The sequence below is a fragment of the Halichoerus grypus genome, chromosome 6 (assembly GCF_964656455.1).
Source record: "Halichoerus grypus chromosome 6, mHalGry1.hap1.1, whole genome shotgun sequence".
Lineage (NCBI taxonomy): Eukaryota > Metazoa > Chordata > Mammalia > Carnivora > Phocidae > Halichoerus > Halichoerus grypus.
This window is the reverse complement of record NC_135717.1, coordinates 61,242,200-61,261,159: the sequence shown is the minus strand read 5'-3', so window position 1 is coordinate 61,261,159 and position 18,960 is coordinate 61,242,200. Positions and strand designations below refer to the sequence as shown.

General features: G+C 43.7%; 1 protein-coding gene across 3 annotated transcripts in view; it reads left to right on the top strand.

Annotated features, from left to right (window-relative positions):
- Nucleotides 1–18,960, top strand: part of PIP4K2A (phosphatidylinositol-5-phosphate 4-kinase type 2 alpha) — a 172,689-nt gene that overhangs the window by 104,048 nt on the left and 49,681 nt on the right. For 2 of the 3 annotated variants that reach the window (XM_036092628.2, XM_078075220.1), the window contains exons 2-4: nt 2,450–2,547; nt 3,857–3,953; nt 8,034–8,162. In XM_036092628.2, coding sequence (XP_035948521.1) covers nt 2,450–2,547; nt 3,857–3,953; nt 8,034–8,162 — 324 coding nt within the window. The remainder of the gene's footprint in view (nt 1–2,449; nt 2,548–3,856; nt 3,954–8,033; nt 8,163–18,960) is intronic. The other variant, XM_036092629.2, reaches the window with a different exon arrangement.

Below are 18,960 nucleotides of genomic sequence, written 5' to 3'. Positions count from 1 at the left end.
TACCACTGTCTTTGGGCTGCCAGTTTTGCTGTTGAAAAGTTGGCTGTCCATCTGGTTGTCATTCCATCTTCGTGTTCTGTCTTTTCCCTCTGGCCACTTTTCTCTTTGATTTTGGTATCTTCAGTCTAATTACAGTGTATCTAGGTGTGGATTTCTTCTTAGACTATTTTGTGTACATTGCATATTATGTATCCATAGATTTATAACTTCCATCAGTGGTGGGAAATACTCAGCCATTATATTTCAAATATTGTCTTTTCCCCATACTCTATCCCCTTCCTCTAAGATTTCATGTAAACTCACTCCAAACCCCCTGTTGTAACCATTCTTCTTCTCCTTTTTTTTTCCCTTCCTTAATCATTCTTTTATATATTACACTTTCATTCTTTGTGGATTCTGGGTAACTTCCTCAGATTTCCCCTCCAATATACCAGTTATCCGGTCTCCTGCAGAAGCCCTAGATGAGGGGCTGTTTTTGTTTTAGTTTCTGTTCACCAATTATAGTTTTCATTTTGTAAAAGCTTTATTGGATTCTCTTTCAACCTGACTGGTCATTTGGAAAGTCTCATAGTTTACTCATTCTTACCAGTCCATTTTTTACTTCTTCATACATTTTACACATGGTTTTTGTTTTCTTTTCTGTATCTGATCATTCTTTTTTTGTTTTAAGATTTTATTTATTTATTTGGCGGCGAGGGGGTGCAAGAAGGGGGAGCGGGAGAGGGAGAAGCAGACTCCCCACTAAGCAGGGAGCCCAACGTGGGGCTCAAATGCAGGACCCCAGAATCATGACCTGAGCCAAAGGCAGATGCTTAACCGACTGAGCCACCTGGGCGCCCTGTATCTGATCATTCTAATAGCTGAAGTCATGAAAATACTTTTTGTTTCTGCTGAATCCCACTCTCATTATCTTTGTGCACTCACGTTTGGTTAAACTAAATCTGTGGGACTCCTGGAGGCCTGCACTGAGGATGCTTTTCCCCAGACACCATTTGCATTTACTTCCACCCACCTGTTGGGACTCCTTTTACTTCCTTCAGGTGTCCTCATTTAAGGTTTGAAGTGTTTGGTTGAGCTCCCCAGCTTTCCTATGACCCAACTAAATGTCGAAATTGGTATTTATTTTCAGAGAAACTGCTCCATTCATGCTTGCTTGATAGTCATCGCATTCCCTGTGGATTAAACTCTTTTTAGGAGAAGGAAGGCATCTTGAAGATTTTCTCTACATTCTAGGAACCCAGCAATGTGTTAACCACTCTGCTTTATCAAAGAACCCATTTTTTCCTTTGTTTTTGTAACTGAGAACCCTTCTGAGAATCTTCTGGGATTTACTGGAAGTATAAATCTTTAAAGTGGTTTTTATTAGTAGCAACGAGGGAGGTATAGCTTGGGAGCCAAGACAAAAAATAATTAACCAAGAGAAAGTTCAACCTTTTCAAAGTTGTGTGTCAAAAGCTGTTCCTGCCATTCACTGAAACTCAGAACTTGGTCCAACCTTTTGTTTTCTTTTTTTTTTAAGATTTTATTTATTTTATTTATTTATTTATTTATTTATTTATTTATTTTAGAAAGAGAGAGAGTGAGAATGGGAAAGGGCAGAGGGAGAGAGAGAATCCTATGCAGGCTCCATGCGCAGCTGGAACCTGACGTGGGGCTCTGTCTCATGACCCTGAAATCATGACTTGAGCCGAAACCAAGAGTCAGATGCTCATCCGACTGAGCCACCCACGCGCCCGGGTCCAACCCTTTGTTTTCTGCAACCACATCTTTACTTCTGGTCTTGACCCCTCTCAAGCCCATCTCCCTCTTACTTAGTCCCAGGGCCGTATGTCTCCTTCCCTTCCTTCATGAAGGCTGCTCTTTTGGTAAATTCATGCCCCACCCCAAAACTTATTTTTAAATTTAGTTCCTGTAAGAAAGGTAAAGGTCACATGAATGACAGTGTTGCTTTTTGAGTACCCGAACATTTAAAGAAATGGTCACATTCATTAATTCAGCAAATATTTATGTCAGAAGTTGAAAAGCCCTCTTTCTCAGATGGTATTTTCTTTACAGGGGTAGTTGTCCTGGACGTGTGGTCAAAGGAGCTCTGGGCTGAGGCTCTGGAGGGGAAGTGGGAAGATAAATGGGAGAAGCAGGGATAGCTGGCCATAAGGGTTCACCCTCCAGGATTCCTCCCTTGCCACTGCCCCCCAGAGGCCCCCCGCAGGCCCAGCGGCGGACCCAGATGAGCAGTGGGAGTTGGAGCTGGACGTGAGTTGGAGGCAGTGGCAAAGCCTGAAGGGGGAGTGAGGAGGGCAGCAAGAGAGATGGATTGGGGTAGGAGCAGAAGGAAGGTGGGCAGGAGGTTCTTGTGTCTACCGGCTTTTCTTCCTGAGCCCCTTGTTCAAGTCAAGCACTTTCCATGTCGATAGTAATAACCTGTGCCATTTATTTTGTATTTTTCTAGATCAATGAACTGAGCCATGTTCAAATCCCTGTTATGTTGATGCCGGATGACTTCAAAGCCTATTCAAAGATAAAGGTGGACAATCACCTTTTTAACAAGTAAGTACAAGTATGGCCTTTTATAGGACTGACATGGCTGCCAGGAGCATGATTTTTGTGAATTTCTACAATCACATTATTTTTCAATGGGTGGGAGTAAAGTTTTGCTGATGAAGTTAATCCTGTGATAAACATAACCATCTGTCATTTTCAGAAAAGCAGCAGCAAGCCCTCTTGGGTAATATCCTTTTGCCATATGGCATATTGTTCTCTATGAATATCTTATATGTTAAAAGTGATATTCTCATTACAATTTAAATGTTTGAAGCTGTAAATTGCTTGGAATTTTTAGCAGCTATAGACCTCAGCTCTCTTATACAAAACTCTAATAATGCCTATTTCATGAACAGGAATGACTCCTTCATAGAACAATAAAGAGTTAAGGTACATTTTTATAAAACATAATTGGAGGCCATGTTGGGCATTGAGACTATTTCTCCTTCATTTGAATGTCATTTTAGATATCATTATGGAGCACCTTATATATTAGCTGTCCCCTGAGAGCAGGAGGGACAAGGAAGTATAAGAAATGGCCCTACCCTCACGGGGCTCACAGTCAGGTGGTTGGAACCTGACACATATACACGTTACTATAATCCAGTGTACAAAGTATGACAGTAGAGGGGTGTGTGTGTGTGTGTGTGTACGTGTACATGTACACAAAGGAGGAAGCAATTCCGAATGAGTGGGATGAGCCTCCAAGAAATACCTCCCACATGAGGATCAATTACGAAATTTCTTAGTGTGACCGTTGTTCTGATGTGAAGCAGATGCATTAATTCTCTTACTACTGTTTAGAGGTTGACCTTTTGGAGGGATTTTTCCTATGTGAATTTAGAATGTGGTATTTATATATAGCATAAAATAGGTCATTCAAGGAGTGAGAGATAGTGTTGTTTTGCAAGCTTTAATCAGCAAGTCCCTGGAGGAGTGTGGGGAGCACGTCTGTGACTCGCTCTGCTGCCCGTCCCCAGTCCCCCAAGTCCCTTCACCGTTTCCTTCTGTGTGTGTGGCCCCTTCTCTTTCCACTTCTTCATCCTTGGGGAAGCAGCTGTAAGGAGTGGTCGGGATTAGAACAGTCATCTAGTCCCAGGGCCCCTAGATGGTGCAAGGAGATAAATGTGCCCAGTCTGTCCCTGTGTCCCCTGGATTTACTGTGGGTCATAGTCAATCCTATGAAGCACACCCGTGCCTTCTGGGGGTGGGGAACTCCAGGCACTTGGGTACATGTGGAACTAGATGGTGGCAGATTCAGGTCTGGTTAACATTTTGTGCAGCTAAACTTTATTCCACAATATGACTATTTCAGAGAAAATATGCCGAGCCACTTCAAGTTTAAGGAATACTGCCCGATGGTTTTCCGTAACCTGCGGGAGAGGTTTGGCATCGATGATCAGGATTTCCAGGTGAGTTGCTTTTGTAACCTTTGCTTCAAATGGGTTTTGCTCTGTAAAACAGGACTTACTTTTTTTTTTATTACAAGCAATTATATAATAGTAATTTCATTTTATATAAGAATGTTTCAATGTTCTTTCTGAAGTAAAGGGTTCTTTCACTTAGGAGCCTCTGTACAGAATGATTTTAGCAGTCGGTAGGAAAAGATTATTCTTTGGGAAGAGAACACATGTGAGAGTTCTAGATGATACTCTCATTTCCCAGTGGAAGTGTCCTGCTAGCAGACCTCCTTTTGATTTCTGCCATCAGATGCGTCAACGGCCTGTGCTAGTGTGTATGTGTGTCTTGAATTCCCAATTCCTGTATTTGCAGAGACCACTTAGCAATCGTAGAAATTTTATTTTTGTTCTGATTGATCTGCTGCTTTTCAAACTGGCCGAACCTGACTCTTGCTCGCAGCATTTTGTCAGAGGCCACACCTGGTGCGCTGTGATGCGTCCTGGTCTAGTGACCGCAGAGCTACTGTCACCAGCAGGAGCCTGCCAGTCCCGGGAACGGCCTGGGGAGCACTCGCGTCTGCTCTTCATGCCCACCACAGGAAAATGTGCACTTTCGCTTTTCTTCCTATGCATGCCTGGTTCTCAAATTTGACTTTTAAAATTGAGATCACGGTGCTTCAGTAAGTGCTCATCCATGGTCATTTCTCCTAAGAAAGGACCTGACATCAGTTAGCCAGTCAGATTTGTAAAAACCAAGGATTTTTTTTTTTTTAAAGATTTTATTTATTTATTTGAGAGAGAGAGAACACGAGTGGGGAGGAGGGGCAGAGGGAGCGGAACAAGCAGACTCCCCACTGAGCAGGGAACCTGATGCGGGGCTCGATCCCAGGACCCTGAGATCATGACCTGAGCTGAAGGCAGATGCTCAACTAACTGAACCACCCAGGCTCCGCCCCCCCTCAAGGATGTTTTTTTTTAAGAGTAGAAAATCTGAGTTAAGAGATGCAAGGGCTACTTTCTGGTCTTTTAGGACAGTCTATTCATTTTACTTTGAAGCACTGACTTATTTTAAATCCCTTCAAATCTAGTAAACACTTTCTTTCATTTACCCCAAATCAGAAATCCTCATTTATCCGGCATTAAGTGCCATATTGCCGCCCGGAGTGACCTTACAAGGTGAACATCGACACAGCTTACCCTGTATTTTCCCTTAAAGAATAGAGTCCCTAAGGCAAATTGAGTTTAGTTTGGTACACTTCCCTAAAGATGTGTGGGCCTCCCCACCCTGCCCAGCCCCACCCCATTCTTGAGTTTCCAAGAATTTCTCGCATGCTCACTAAGGTTTACAAGAAGCTTCCAAACTGCCAGGTTTCAAATAAGTGTTGCTAGCCAGGCTGCCAGTGACATTCCCTCTTCTGTGGACCAGGGCTGAGGTTTCTACAGAGGTGGGTTCTGAGCAGAGGCTTGGGTGCACCCCAGAGAGAGCTGAGGAGAAGTGGGACAGGGTAGAGTGGGTGCTGGCTTTGCTTTTAAAAAACTGGTGGAGCCAGCACTCAGATTTGGGCCTCATGTGTAAGAGAAAGAATTTCAGTCAAATCTAGACTTGGAATTTAAAAAAATAAGTCACTTTTATTTATTTTTTTTAAGATTTTTATTTACTTATTTGAGAGGTAGAGAGAGAGAGCGAGCACGCACAAGAGCAGGGGGAGGGAGAAGCAGACTCCCCGCTAAGCAGGGAGCTCAACATGGGACTCAATCCCAGGACCCAGGGATCACAACCTGAGCTGAAGGCAGATGCTTAACCAACTGAGCCACCCAGGCGCCCCTCGCAAAAAGTCACTTTTAAAGAACAAATTTTGGAATTGTAAAAAAGGTTGTATAAAATAAACAGAAATGATTCTACATTATTTAAGAACTGTTTAATTCATTTAAAGAGGCCATATGAAAATAAGCAGTGCTTTAAAGGAATGAATAGCTGACAACTTTGATGTCCTAAGAAAATCTCCTCTGCCTCTGATTCCCATGTTAAACTCGTGTGTTCTTCCCTCTGTCCCTCTCCTTTTTTTTTTTTTTTAAATCGGCTACACGGGCATTTCGCAGAAACTGGCTTTTGAGGGCCTATGCTACAGGATCTTGTTAGGTTCCTCAATTCATTACCAAAATGAAGTTCTTAAATTTCTTCCCATAATCAGCCCGGTTAAGTGAGATTTGAAATGGACACTTTACAGCCTGAAATCTGTACTGCAGCAGATGAAAGTCATTTTTAAAATTTCCTAAAATGACCAGTTTAGTTGCAGAAATACCAAGATACGAGCCAGTTTTCCTTCACCTTTCCCCCCCTAAAAACAAAACCATGTAACTTGATATTTAAGTAAGTGCAAATTGCTTTGTACCAACTTTAAAGGCAAATCAGGCAAGTAGAGGATGATTCACGTAACTAATTGGCAAGTGTCTGAAGCTCTTAGCAGGAGAGATCAGTATAGAGAGCTGGTTGTGAGTATAATTAATCATTTGAACGCCACTCCTCTCCTCAGCTACGCCCAGTGCTTTTGGCATTTAAATTGCTGCTTTCTCTTTGGCAACTGTATTTCTATTCAAAAAAAAAAAACAGGTGGGTGTTTAGTAACTTTAGTAAACCAGAGATATATGCTGGTTTCCCTCCCCAGCCCCATGTTCCTTTCCCAAGGTCTCTACCTTTTAGAAAATTTTCAGTAGGGGTAGGCCCCGGAGTTTAAGCTGAAGACAAGATCATAGATGTGATCTTGGGCTCCACTCCCCACTTGGTTGGCCACTTGGTTTGGAAAAATGGAAGAATTGTGCCGGCTCTTTCTCTGAGTTCATACCTTGAGGGCCGCTGGGCATTGCGGGGCTGAAGGTGGAGGTGCTGTGGTCCTGGGAAGGTCCTGGGAAGCCCCGCCGTGGGCACAGGCCAGGGCTAGGGGGGCTGTTATCCCAGCTGCTGGGCACATCAACTCACCACTGCCCAGACATTGCACTGATCATGGCCAGAACAAGCAACGTGTATCAGTTGACATACGTAGTACCAAATTAAATACTCTTTCTCCATCTGATTTGAAAAGTGAGATCAGTGACCTGGGGTCTGATCATCTTTTGACGGCACCGGATTGTTAGAGGGGACCAGGTCTCACACTGCTTTGCTTTGCCTTGATGTGTTGATTTGTCTGAAGTGCCTGTTTATTGGATGAGCAGCATTAAATCAATGTGGCGATAAGGAGCTCTGCTGTCTGGTTCATTTAGTATTCAGACCTTCACATTGAATCAAAGGGTTAAAGGCTGTCTACCTGCCTTGTGTGTGTGATGTCCTTTTGCTGCATCTGAAAAAGTATTGATGAATCTGATACAAGTGGAACATGGTAATTAGCCCACCTCATTGACCTCTATCAGCAAACTTCAACTTCTTGAAAAGAATTGAAGAGCATTCCTACTGTAAACATTTGTATCTTTCCCCTAGTTTTGGTTTCTTGAATGTCCTTTAAAAATAAAACTTCTTTTTCTCGCTGTTAAAGACAAATGCAAGCAGTGGTTCTAGAATATTCAGCATTAATAATAGTATCACTTAACATATGTACATATAAACCTCTGTGTAGATATGTCCAGTGCTTTCAGATTCAGAACTTTCTCCAGTTTATTAGTGTGTCTTAAAATTACTTCACCGGTTTATAAGAGGCTCAGTGTTGAAGTATGTTCTTCTGATCATTGTCGGGCCAGTGGGACTCGGCATTACCGTACTTTTAAGATAAGGCATCTTTTAAGATGAATGCACCCATGGAGGTCCCCACTATTCCTGACACCATTTCTGCCTCCGCTGCCCCCTGAAGCGCTGGTGCCCCTTCGGTGGAGGATTTCATGCACAGTTACCACTTGGCATTTGTTTATTTGTACCTACTGCATGTCAGGCTCTGTGCAAGACATTATAGGGGGTGCAGAAGGGAAGAAAGGGCGAAGGAATTCGTTTTTGTTTGTTTTAACTATCCTATATCAGATTCTGTATAAGATGCTAATGAGATTTACAGAAACCCAGACATCTTGATTTTTACCATACTCCAAGAAAATCTGCATCCTTCTTTCCAGTCTCTCAGAGTATCAGAACCTCTTACAACAGGCTTGGCAAGTCAAAGGGAGGCGTCACTTAAAGTTTCTGAGCTGCGGAGAGGACTGCCCACCAGAAACCAAAAAGTTCTACAAGATGGAGATGATGCAGTTAAGCCTCAACCCACCACATAATTGAAACTGAGCCCTCTTGTTCTTCGTAGAGGATAACACCAGGTTTACTCTTCCCCTTCCGTGTCTCCTGAATTAGAATCCCTCATTATTTGCCTTCGATGCATCTTCTTCTTTGTATTTGTAATGGAGAATTCTAATTTTAAAATAATTAAATTTAAAAGCTAACATTTTAAACTTTTGATGTTCTAGTTTCAAGTTTAAAAATTAAATGTTCAAGTGTTAAGACCTTGAGAGTATACGGAACTTTGGGGGAAAAATCTGCCAGTATCTGTAGAATACAGAGCCTATCACCATGTTTTCAAGTGTAGATTTCCCAAAAACCACTTAAACTGTCTGAGGGCAGGGACTGAGTCTCATGTGTCTAGGGGTGCAGGCCCAGAATTTAGCATCAGCCTGGCTCGGGGCAGGCACTTAGGAAATATCTGTGGCAGAAAAGGAGGGAGGGCTTGGGGGGGGTCAATCCAGGGAAGCAAACCTTCTGGGCCAAAGCATGGTGGCCTTCGAGCTCAGGAAATGCGAAGCAACTGGATGGTAGTGGGACTGTGGAGATAAAGATGAGAAACCGGCCTGCAGACTTCCCTTGGATTATTCAGCCCCAGAGCAGCCCTGTGGATTTGCACAGGGGAATGATGTGATGACATGTGGATTTTCTAAAGATAACTGAGGTGGTTATGTACAGAATGCATAAAAGAGATAACGCAGCTAGGAGGCTATGAACTATCCCAGGGACACCAAAGCCCTCGGCACTGACAGCGTTAAGCAGAGAGCTCCCCAAGGTGGGGGGAAGAGAAACCTGACAGGAGTGGAGTTGTTGGAGCCTGAGGGGCTGGGAGAGCAGGGCTGCCAGTCACTGGCAGGGGAAAGGGTGAGGAGAGAGCGGAAGATGCAGTTGCGTTTTTAGGCTTTTGAACGTAGAGGTGATCTTGCTAGTCGTCGTGTAGTGGGGGGGCCTGGGTGGTGCTCAGGGGGAGGGATTGGCTTGTGAGTGCTTGTCTCTCGACAGACCTAGTTGTACTGTCACCATCTGGAATTTACTTGCTCCTTGAACCACATAAGCTCTTTCTTTCCTCGGTAACTGTTGTGTCTCTTGAGCCTGCTCGCTCACAGCTTCTCCTCACACTTGTTGGCCTCACTGGTAAGCCTCCGTGGGCCTCACAGTGCCTATGGGACAGAAACTCCTCCTGGGCCGAAAACCAAAGGCGCTCTTCTCACGTTGGACAATCTCCTGACAGACTTTTGGGAAAACTCCCTCACAACCTATCGACATCATCAGATTTTCCCTTGTGCTTTTTCTGCTCCTTCTTACGAGTTGAACCAGTGACTGTCCCCATCACGGACTGCCCCCACCTAAGAACTCAGGCTTCCTGCTGGCCTCTGTTTCCCCCCACTGAACCCACTTTGGGTTAGGACCCGTGATTTCCAACCAAGAGCTGACAGTCATCCCTGCCACAGGGAGCTCCTGTCCAGGTTAGATGTGGTGTCTGCTTATTATGATCCCCAGGCCCAGGTCTCTGGTATTTTAATGTCAGTCAAGTGCCAACCTGAGATTTGTAAAGGAGATCTCATGGTGCTCTGTGAAGTTCCTACAACTCTGCTTCTTTCTCTGCTGGTCATCACCATTCGTTTTTGTGTTCTTCTTTTCTCAGTTGTTTCATTATTGATAAGTGTTAAATTGCAGTGTGTCTTGCTCCCCTTTTTAATGAAAGCCACTCTACACCTGGGATCACAGCTCAGACTTTCTTTGAAATTCCTGAAGAGCTTAACATATGGCTTTGAACACAGTGGGCATTTAATAAATCCTTGATGATGTTGTTCAACTTAGCATGTTGGTCTTTACCTCTCCGACGAGGTCAGAGGACCATCTGGGCTCTCTCAGATATGTCAGATGCAAACCCAGAAAGCAGCCTCGGCCGGGCCATTGCTCCTGGCTCCCGGCCTTGTGATTTGAGGCATGTAATCATAATCCTGAGCTGTCAGCAGGGAGCGATCGGCTTCCAGGTTTCAAGTCCATGAAACAGGTAGCGTGGGTTAGGGAAAAGAACATCTCCTGGGAGCAAGGAGGCTGGTCTGAGTCTTGGATGTTCAGTGACTGATGCTGTGGCTCCCTCCAGTCGCTTATTCCTGGTGGGTCTCACTTTTCTCATCTGTGAAATGAGGGAGAAGGACGTGATGTTCGCTGAGGCCCTCCCAGCTGTCAACTCTCTGAATCTGTTATTAAGTCATCTCGAGTAGATGACAGTCACTGAGGTTCTTGTATACAATATCGACATGTTCCCTTTGCAAGGTGGCGGCTTTCATACATTGGAGTATGGCGGAATTGATCTTAAGTGGCTTTCTGTTGATTAAAAACAAAAAGTTTTCATACATGGTTTTTAACAGGACTACAAACCCATATCAAGATGGAAAAAATCCCAAAACACATAAGACTCTGAGAAGTGTTCAGAATGCTTGGGTATTTAAAAAAATGCACAGGGGACCGTAATGGTTACTAAATCATGACATTTTCAGGAGAGACCTAGAGGATGGGTGGCAAGAATGAGCTAATTAAATTGACCTTTACATTTCCTCCACCCTTCTGGAGGCCCCACTAATCCCGGACCTCCCACTGCGGAAATAAGCATCTTCAGTGTAGACTTTCAGACGAGTGGGGAGGAAGGATGGCACCGTTAATCCCTTTCTTAAGGGAAATGACAATAAATTTCCAATTAGAAGCGTAAGAAGGCCACTCAAGAGTGAGCTTCATCTCTCATGATCTTCCTTTATTTCCTGCGGAGGGCTGACTTGCCACCAGAGCTGCAAACACTGCTGTTGAGTTTGGGGACAGGGTGTTGTAACATCAGCCACGTATTTGGCTGTGCAGAATGGAAATGGTAAAAATAAGTTCCCTCACCAAGAGCCAAGAGAGCCAAGCAAAAATGGACTAAATTGTCATACTGTTTCCTGTCCTCCATCTTGCCCTAGAGCTTCAGGTTTTGTCAGAGAGTTCATTTTTTCCCCCAACTCCCCAGCAAGCTTAGGAGCATCCTAAGAAGCAACATTTGCTGGCTGTAAGGTGTCCACTGCACTGGACCGAGCAGAGCATGCCTATAATGTCCCTTCACTTGCCCAGAGACAGCCCAGGGTCTGCAGCTAGCACAGGGTCTCCTTTAAGTTGGTCGCCTTAGGGACCTCCAAGAGGAAAGTTTTGTCCTGTCACAGATGCCTGTGTACTGTAGGAGTGTGTTTATAAGAAATGTCCAGAATAGGCAAATCTGTAAGACAGTGGATAGTGGTTTCCTGCTTGGAGGGTAGGGGTCGGAATGGGAGAGACTGCTAATGGGTACGGGTTTCTTTTTGAGGTGATGAAAATGTTCTAAAATTCATTGTGGGGATGGTTAGCTCTATATATACTAAAAACCATTGAACTGCACACTTTAAAGAGGTGAATTGTATGGTATGTGAGTTATAGCTCAGTAAAGCTATTAAGGAAGAAGAATGCGGTTTAAGCTTAGTTTTCATTCAATATGTGATTTTAATTTTCCTCCACTATTGATTTTGGCTGCCTTTTTCTTGAGCGTAGGGTGGTATGATAACAGTATTCCCATTTAGAACAAATGAATTTGAGGAATTACATAGTTTATAATACGAAATGAATGAATGGCCAATGAATACAGCATGTATTTTGCAGTTAGTTTACATTTGTGATTAGATTTTTTCCCCCTAAACTAAGAGTGAATCGTTGTCCATTTCCTGTGTCTCTACAAACTAACAGCAGTAACTATTACTGAGTATTAATTAGTAGAGCAAGAAGGAAACCTAGAGACGTGAAGTCCAACTTTCTTTGCAGATAATCAGGTAACAGAGTGGGGGGGGGGGCTTAACTTCTAACTTGCTCTGTTTCTGCCATACATGCTGGGACCTAGAGCCTGTGAGAGACTTTTCTGGGCAGTGGAGGTAGCAAGACACTGTGTCAATGTCTAGTCATCCATATTTTAAATGTTGAATTGAGTCTTTTAGAGCACTGCATCGAATGGGATTGTGGATATCACGGTAACTCAGTGTGTTACACAGATGACTTCCCAGACCGTCAGTTCCAAGGTTGCTTTTCCAAATGTCCATCCCTCTCCTCAGGCCCTCATCTTTAGGCGGCACCCACTCACCCTCCCTTATTCTTGCTTCTCCCTCGAGGTAACAGAGGCCTGCACATTGAGCTCCCCTGACTTTCCCTCCCCTGTGCCTTCAAATTCATCGGCGTCTTCATCCAGCCTACTTTCCTCCCCTCCTCCGCCTCCTCCCCGTCCTCCTCCTCCTCAGAAAGGAGTCACCCATCTCTCCCAGCTGCCTTCCCCTGTGCTTTTTATTTCTTTAGAGACTTGTCCCACCGCCTTTCCCCTTTGATGGAGGTAAGCGGGAGGCCAAGGACAGAAGGAAGACCTTGTGGGTTAGGAATTTTTGACTTGAAAGTTCTTTATAAAATGTTTTAAATTCTTTTGTAAAAATATAAGTGGTTGTTAAGGAGGGCTATAGGAAATAACCTGCAAAGGTAAATGGACAGTGTGTGGCTCTCGATTTTCAGTGGATACAAACCAGAGGCTTGGCCAGGGTAGGGGACGAGAGGAATCAAGAGCAAACTGGAAGAAGCTTATTCTATAAGTCCTTCTTCATTTTTAACTTCCCGGCCTGCAGAATCATCTGTCAATATTGATCTGCACTTCTACATCTCTTCCGAGTTGAAATTCGCTATTTATAATAACAGCTATCATTTATTGAGTATTACTGTATTCCAGGCACTATTTTAAAACTTTATATTCCTCTAATTTAACTCCCAAACTTTTGACTAGTATTATTATTATCCTCATCATTATTTCTGTAGATAGGGAAACTGAAGCACAAAGAGCTTAAATTAACTTGCCAAATTCATAGTCTTGATTTTTAAAGTTCCCGTGTCCGATGCCCTGTTATGCTGTCCCCCAGCTTCACCATCTTCCCTGTTTGGAACTTGAGAGGTCATCAGGCCTCTGCTTATGGCAATATGAACCTGAGAAAATATGAGTAAACTAAATAGAAGTATGAACAATCTAAACATAGAGAGATGGTTTCGATGTCCAGAACATTCTGATGAGCGTGTACTTAGTGGGTTTGTGAGTGTGTTCTCTTCTGATGGCTTCTAGACTTGGGAAGATGTATGAGGACATTTCAGAAGGCCAATGGACATTTCATATATTGAATGCCCTGGATTGCCTTTAAATTGTGTTGTGACTTTGACCCCAGATATCTAGAGAGCACTTTGTTTTGCATGTTCACACTTTTGAACTGAGAGGTTCGGAATCCCAGATTTTGAATTTTTAAAATGGCAACTTATTTCAGAATATATAGCTTTGTCCATGACAAAGAATCTGTTTTCTTTTCTTTTCTCTTCTCTTTTTTCTTTTCTTTTCTTTTCTTTCTTTCAGGAATCTGTTTTCTAATGAGGGAATGAGAGTAGAGCTCCACACTCCAGGTAGATTTCATTGGGTAATTTTACCTGGCAGCTTTCTCATACACACAGACAGGTAGGTAATGGTGAACATTCCTGAGAGTAAATATTTTACTTTGGAAATGGGAATTACCTTGAAGATGACTAAACCGTCCCTATAAGCAGTGCTTTTAGGGCCTTTGGTTAGATCAGATTTTCATCTCAGACTGGGTCTTTTAAATCAGATGGTTAAGATGAGAAGGAATTTTTTTTTTTTAAATGGTGCCTTCAGCTGGACCTTCTTTCTTCCATGCAGATCTTGTCCTAACTTGCAGATTTTGTCTTAACTTCTTTTTCTCTTTCTTTCCTTTCTTTCCTTTCTTCCTCTCTTGACAGTTTAGCATTGTGGAGAGTAACCCAGCATTTCACATTCCCAGAGTAAAGGATTACTTGTTTCAGCCTTGGCCTTCTTTGCCAAGAAAACCCTTACACTTTTAAGCAGGGAAAAACAGAGGATAGGACAGTCTTTAAAGATAGAAGCCAGTCACCAAAAGAGAATGAAAACCTCCAGCAATTCTCAGGTCACGTGAACTAATTAAAACGGACACAACGTACTATGCCACATGGTCAGAAATGTGAAGAATTCTTAGGATTGACACCATCACCCCTGTGCACAGGACTGTCAGAAGAATGAAGTGCTAGGCAGCTTTCAGCCCTGTCTGTGCCAGACAGATTGTCTGACTCTAAGCCCAGCCCTCAACCACACACACTTTCCCTGTCCTGAAGCCTTGTTCCACAAACATACATCAGTCTCAGCTCTGGCCTTGAGAGAAGACAGCTCCTAATCCTTCCTGCCTCAAGTCAAGTAATGAACAGTCCGAGAATGAGTCAGAATGGATTTGTACACATGTTAATAAAAGTGTGAAAAAAAAGAGGACTTTGGGCTGCATTAGCATTGAAACTGTTACTGATGATTTATTTTTACTTGGCAAGACTGAAAACATAAAGACAGTTTTGGTTTTGTGCCAAGTTCGCTCAGGCTCTCAATTGTGATTGGAAGGTGTTTGTCACCACAGAAGACTATACCAGCTGTCCCATCGCTAATGCCCACCGGACTCTGGAGCCCAGGAGGGAGGCAGGAATGGCGGGAAGGATGGAGGCTGCCTGCTCTGGGTGACACCCCTGCAAGGCCCTCCACGTACATTGTCCCACCCAGGTGTTCAAGCACTGAGGCAAGCAAGTCATTTCCATTCTCTGGGATTCTGTTTTATTACCTTTAAATTGAATGGTTTGGAATAATCTCCAAGGTTGCTTTCAACTGTCGTGCTCTTGGATTATGAGCATTATTTACACATAGAGGGACCCTTTTGGGGCTCCCGAAGATCCCTCGCAAGCTCTGCTTTTCTCAAGCCTTCCTCCTCCTGACCTCCGAAACTCGCCAACTGTCCTGTATGATACTGTGGTTCATTTTTCCTCTGTGACAGAGCAGAGCACACTGAAGAATTTCAGTCTGCAGTCTTGCTACATAGCAGACTGTGTGGAGGCCACTCGGTAACTCCTTTCAGTACACGGCCCGACGTCCTTCCCTCAGCTCATTTTCTCCGTCCTGCCGAAATTGTCCTGAGAATATCTGGAATCTGTAAAGTGTTATTTTCATGCTGCCCTAAGAACTATTGCCATCTTCTTTTTAACCATGGCCCAGATATCCTAAACCATCATGATGCGTCTGCTGAGGTGATGGTCGTATCTTTCTGACTGAACTTCTGTCGGGAAGCAGACTGAGGTGAATCTGCAGTTCCTGGAGCCCTGCGCTGTGCCTTCGAGTAAACACGTTCTTAGAGTTATAAAAGGTCTGTGGTAGAGCTCTCATTCAGCTCACCCTCTCCCCTGGTTTATGCTCCATCACTTTACAGACACAGAAACTGAGGCTCAGAGAGGCTAAATCCAAGGGTTGAAGAGTGGCAGACCATGTGCCCTGCTGCCACACAGTACTGCCTACACACACACACACACACACACACACACACACACACACACACACACACACACACACACCCCTACCTTATTTCAAAGACCACAGAAAGTCTATGATTGTGATGTTAAGTAATGGCAAAAGTTTAGTCTTCGAAAACTGCCCTTTTTGGTTTCCTCAGAGGAAGCTTTAGGCAGGAGCCTGCATATTACTTGACTCCATTGTACTCCACAGTTTGGTTATCTTCAAGTGGGAAAATGCACCTGGCCTTTCCTATCTCAGAGGAATGTTGTGAAAATAAAGACGAAATAATGAGTTGGATTTTTCCAAGCCTTAGGGTCATTCCAAGGATTGTGCATTTTGTGTAAAATAGTGTTTACTCTTCTGATCTTCTGCTTGTCTAAGGCTTCCAGTAAATTTGGTTCATATCTTTTTATGTTCATAGTGATAAAGGAACTTTCTTAATTTTCACAAAACTTCACGATTATTTGAAAACTAAGAGCCTTAAAAAAAATCCTTACCCACGCTGGAGGTAGACACTGTTCGTTGGGTCTACTCATGTGATTATTGAAAAACTGAGTTGAGGCAGAACCAAGATTAGAATTTGTAAAGTGTTATAACCAGGATTAAGACATGGACAATATGCTAATGCAGAGTCTAGAATAAATGATTATCAATATATTTGAAACTAAAGGGGAAGACAAAGAATTTGAAAGAATGTAGCATCTGAGCTAAAGAGCCACTACTCATTTGATGAGTCATTTCTAGCCCTTTGGAAACCCATACATTGCCTTGTACCTATCATTATTAAACATTTCTCTAGTGAATTAATACAGTGAATGCAACACAGTCTTCTTTTTCCCTATAAAGCTTCCCATTTTGGGGTACCTGTGTGGCTCAGTCAGTTGAGCATCCAACTCTTGGTTTCTGTTTGGGTCATGATCTCGAGGTCTCTGCGCTGAGCACGGAATCTGCTTGTCTTTCTCCCTCTGCTCTTCCCTCTCTATATCGCTCTCTCAAATAAATAAATAAATAAATAAATAAATAAAATCCTTAAAAAAAATAAAATAAAGTTTCCCATTTTAACCAAACCAGAACTGGACAGAATATAGTGGGAAAGGTGTTCATGCAGGTAAGTGTGTAATTATGACACACTTAATGCACTGGACTTGACACACTCTGCACAGACAAAGCCCATCATAGCCACGGTTCAGCAGACCCTTGATTCTCACCTGGGAGACAGACCTACCGTGACTCTATCAGCATCATCTGCTTCTTCAGATGCCCCCGCCCACACCTGCGGGGTCAGAATCTGCATTTCAGCGTCATCCGCCAGGGTGGTTTGGTGGCTCATTAAAGTTTGAGAAGCACTTACTGTGCAGCTTTCAATTTTATTCTCTCCCGTTGGTCTGTGATCGAATGTTAGACTTTAATATCTGATATTAATGAATATGTTGCTGTCATTCTGTCCTTTGCTGAACACAGGTATCCTTTATTACCTGCCCCGCCCCCTTCCAAAAAGAAGTTATTTGGAATAATTTTTTGCAGGTTAATATGTGGGAGGGAAATGTAAGACCATTAGCCCATGGCAATGATTGTTTTTTTTTTGTTTGTTTGTTTGGTTTTGGCTAGTGTTTAAAACCCCAAGAGGGGAAATTCACTTTGATTTTCTTCCTTTTTCTTCTTAGTAGGAAGTGGTGCAAAGGAGAATTTTTTTGAGAGGAAAAAAAAAAAAACCAATGTCATGGAGAATTAGACTCTCACGAATATGGCCATTTTTGTCCTGAAAATTATTTTCATCCTTCTCAGTCTATCTAATGGATTTCAGTTGTCTCAAGAATAATTTAACACTGCCAGTTCCTGCTCTTTAACCTCATTGGAAGTTACATCGATTTTTTTTCTTCTCTCCAGTTTCCTAATAACCTAAGGAAGGCAAATTCAGTTCACTGGCAGCTTTGGCCCTGCACCTGACAGGTGCGCCTGGCAGCACTCTGATCAAGATGCGCTGTCGCAGGATGCGGCGGTGCGCGACAGCCGTGCCGGGGTGCTTCCTGGGAGCTAAGAATGCGCTCGCCGACCCCTCCCTCAGCACCAGAGGGACCTTCCTGAGTTCATGCCCCTGCAACATAGTTGTACTTCATAGGGCTCTTCCTGTCGGATTTCATCTAGAAAGGAAGGAAAGGATAAAGAGACTTGACTATACCAGACAGAAAGGAACTCTTTCATTGAAAATCCATGATGCAGGGATAATCACCTGCCTCTCTGAAGACATCTGTGTCCCCTTTAGTGGACATTCAGTGGGGCTTTCGAACGTAATTTGATTCAGAAGAAAATTTAAGCTCTTGTCCAACCCAGTCCCACATTTAGAGAGGAAGTTGGAGAGGGAAGGTGTCTTTGCCTTTGAATCCCTCCTACACAACCCACTGGGGCCAGGCAGGGCAGGCAGGTCAGTACTGAGGAACAGAGGCATCAGGGGTGAGGTCCAGACTTCTGAGATGCTGGAGGTTATCCTAGTAGCCTGAGTGACCAGAGTAAGAAGGTGGGAGGAAGGGGGAGAGGTTTCTTGGAGGCTAAGAAAATGAGAGATTCAAACAGGAGAGTCACAAATGAGAAAAGGGTAGATGTTAGGGTGGACTTACCTACCTGGAGTGTCAATAGCGGGAGCCAGATACTAGAAATGAAATGATGCTACCAGAGCCCCTGCTCAGAGCCCCTCCTCGTCCACCCTCCAGGAGCTAAGTTGTTCTCAAAAATGGCTGAAGGGGGGGGTGCCTGGGTGGCTCAGTCAGTTAAGCATCTGCCTTCGGCTCAGGTCATGATCCCGGGGTCCTGGGATCGGGCCCCGCATCAGGCTTCCTGCTCAGCGGGGAGCCTGCTTCTCCCTCTGCCTCTGTCGCTCCTCCTGCTTGTGCTTTCTCTCTTTCCCTCTCTCTCTCTCTCAAAATTAATAAAAAAATATTTAAAAACAGTGAAAAAAAATATTCAAAAAAAAAAAATGGCTGAAGGGGGGTGGAGGATGGACCAAATCCGAGTCTTGTGAGGAGCTAGTTTAGAATACAGCTGCTCAGGCCCCTCTCAAGGCATGCGGCAGACAGCGTAGTTTTGAGCGGTTTACTAGTTGAGAACTGGGTCTCTGAGCCAGCCACACCGGAGATGTGACTCCAGAGCTTCCCCTTACTAGTCGTGGGACCTTTGCCCAGTGATCAACTCTCTCTCGTCCCCATCTCCTCATCTGTAAAACTATGATGATATTAATAGTAACCACTCCATGGGGGTGGTATCAGAATTAGGAGAAATATTTCCTGCTTGCTGTTTGGCAGAATACCTGTCCTATAGGGAAACCACTCGGGGAATGTAAAAAAAATTTT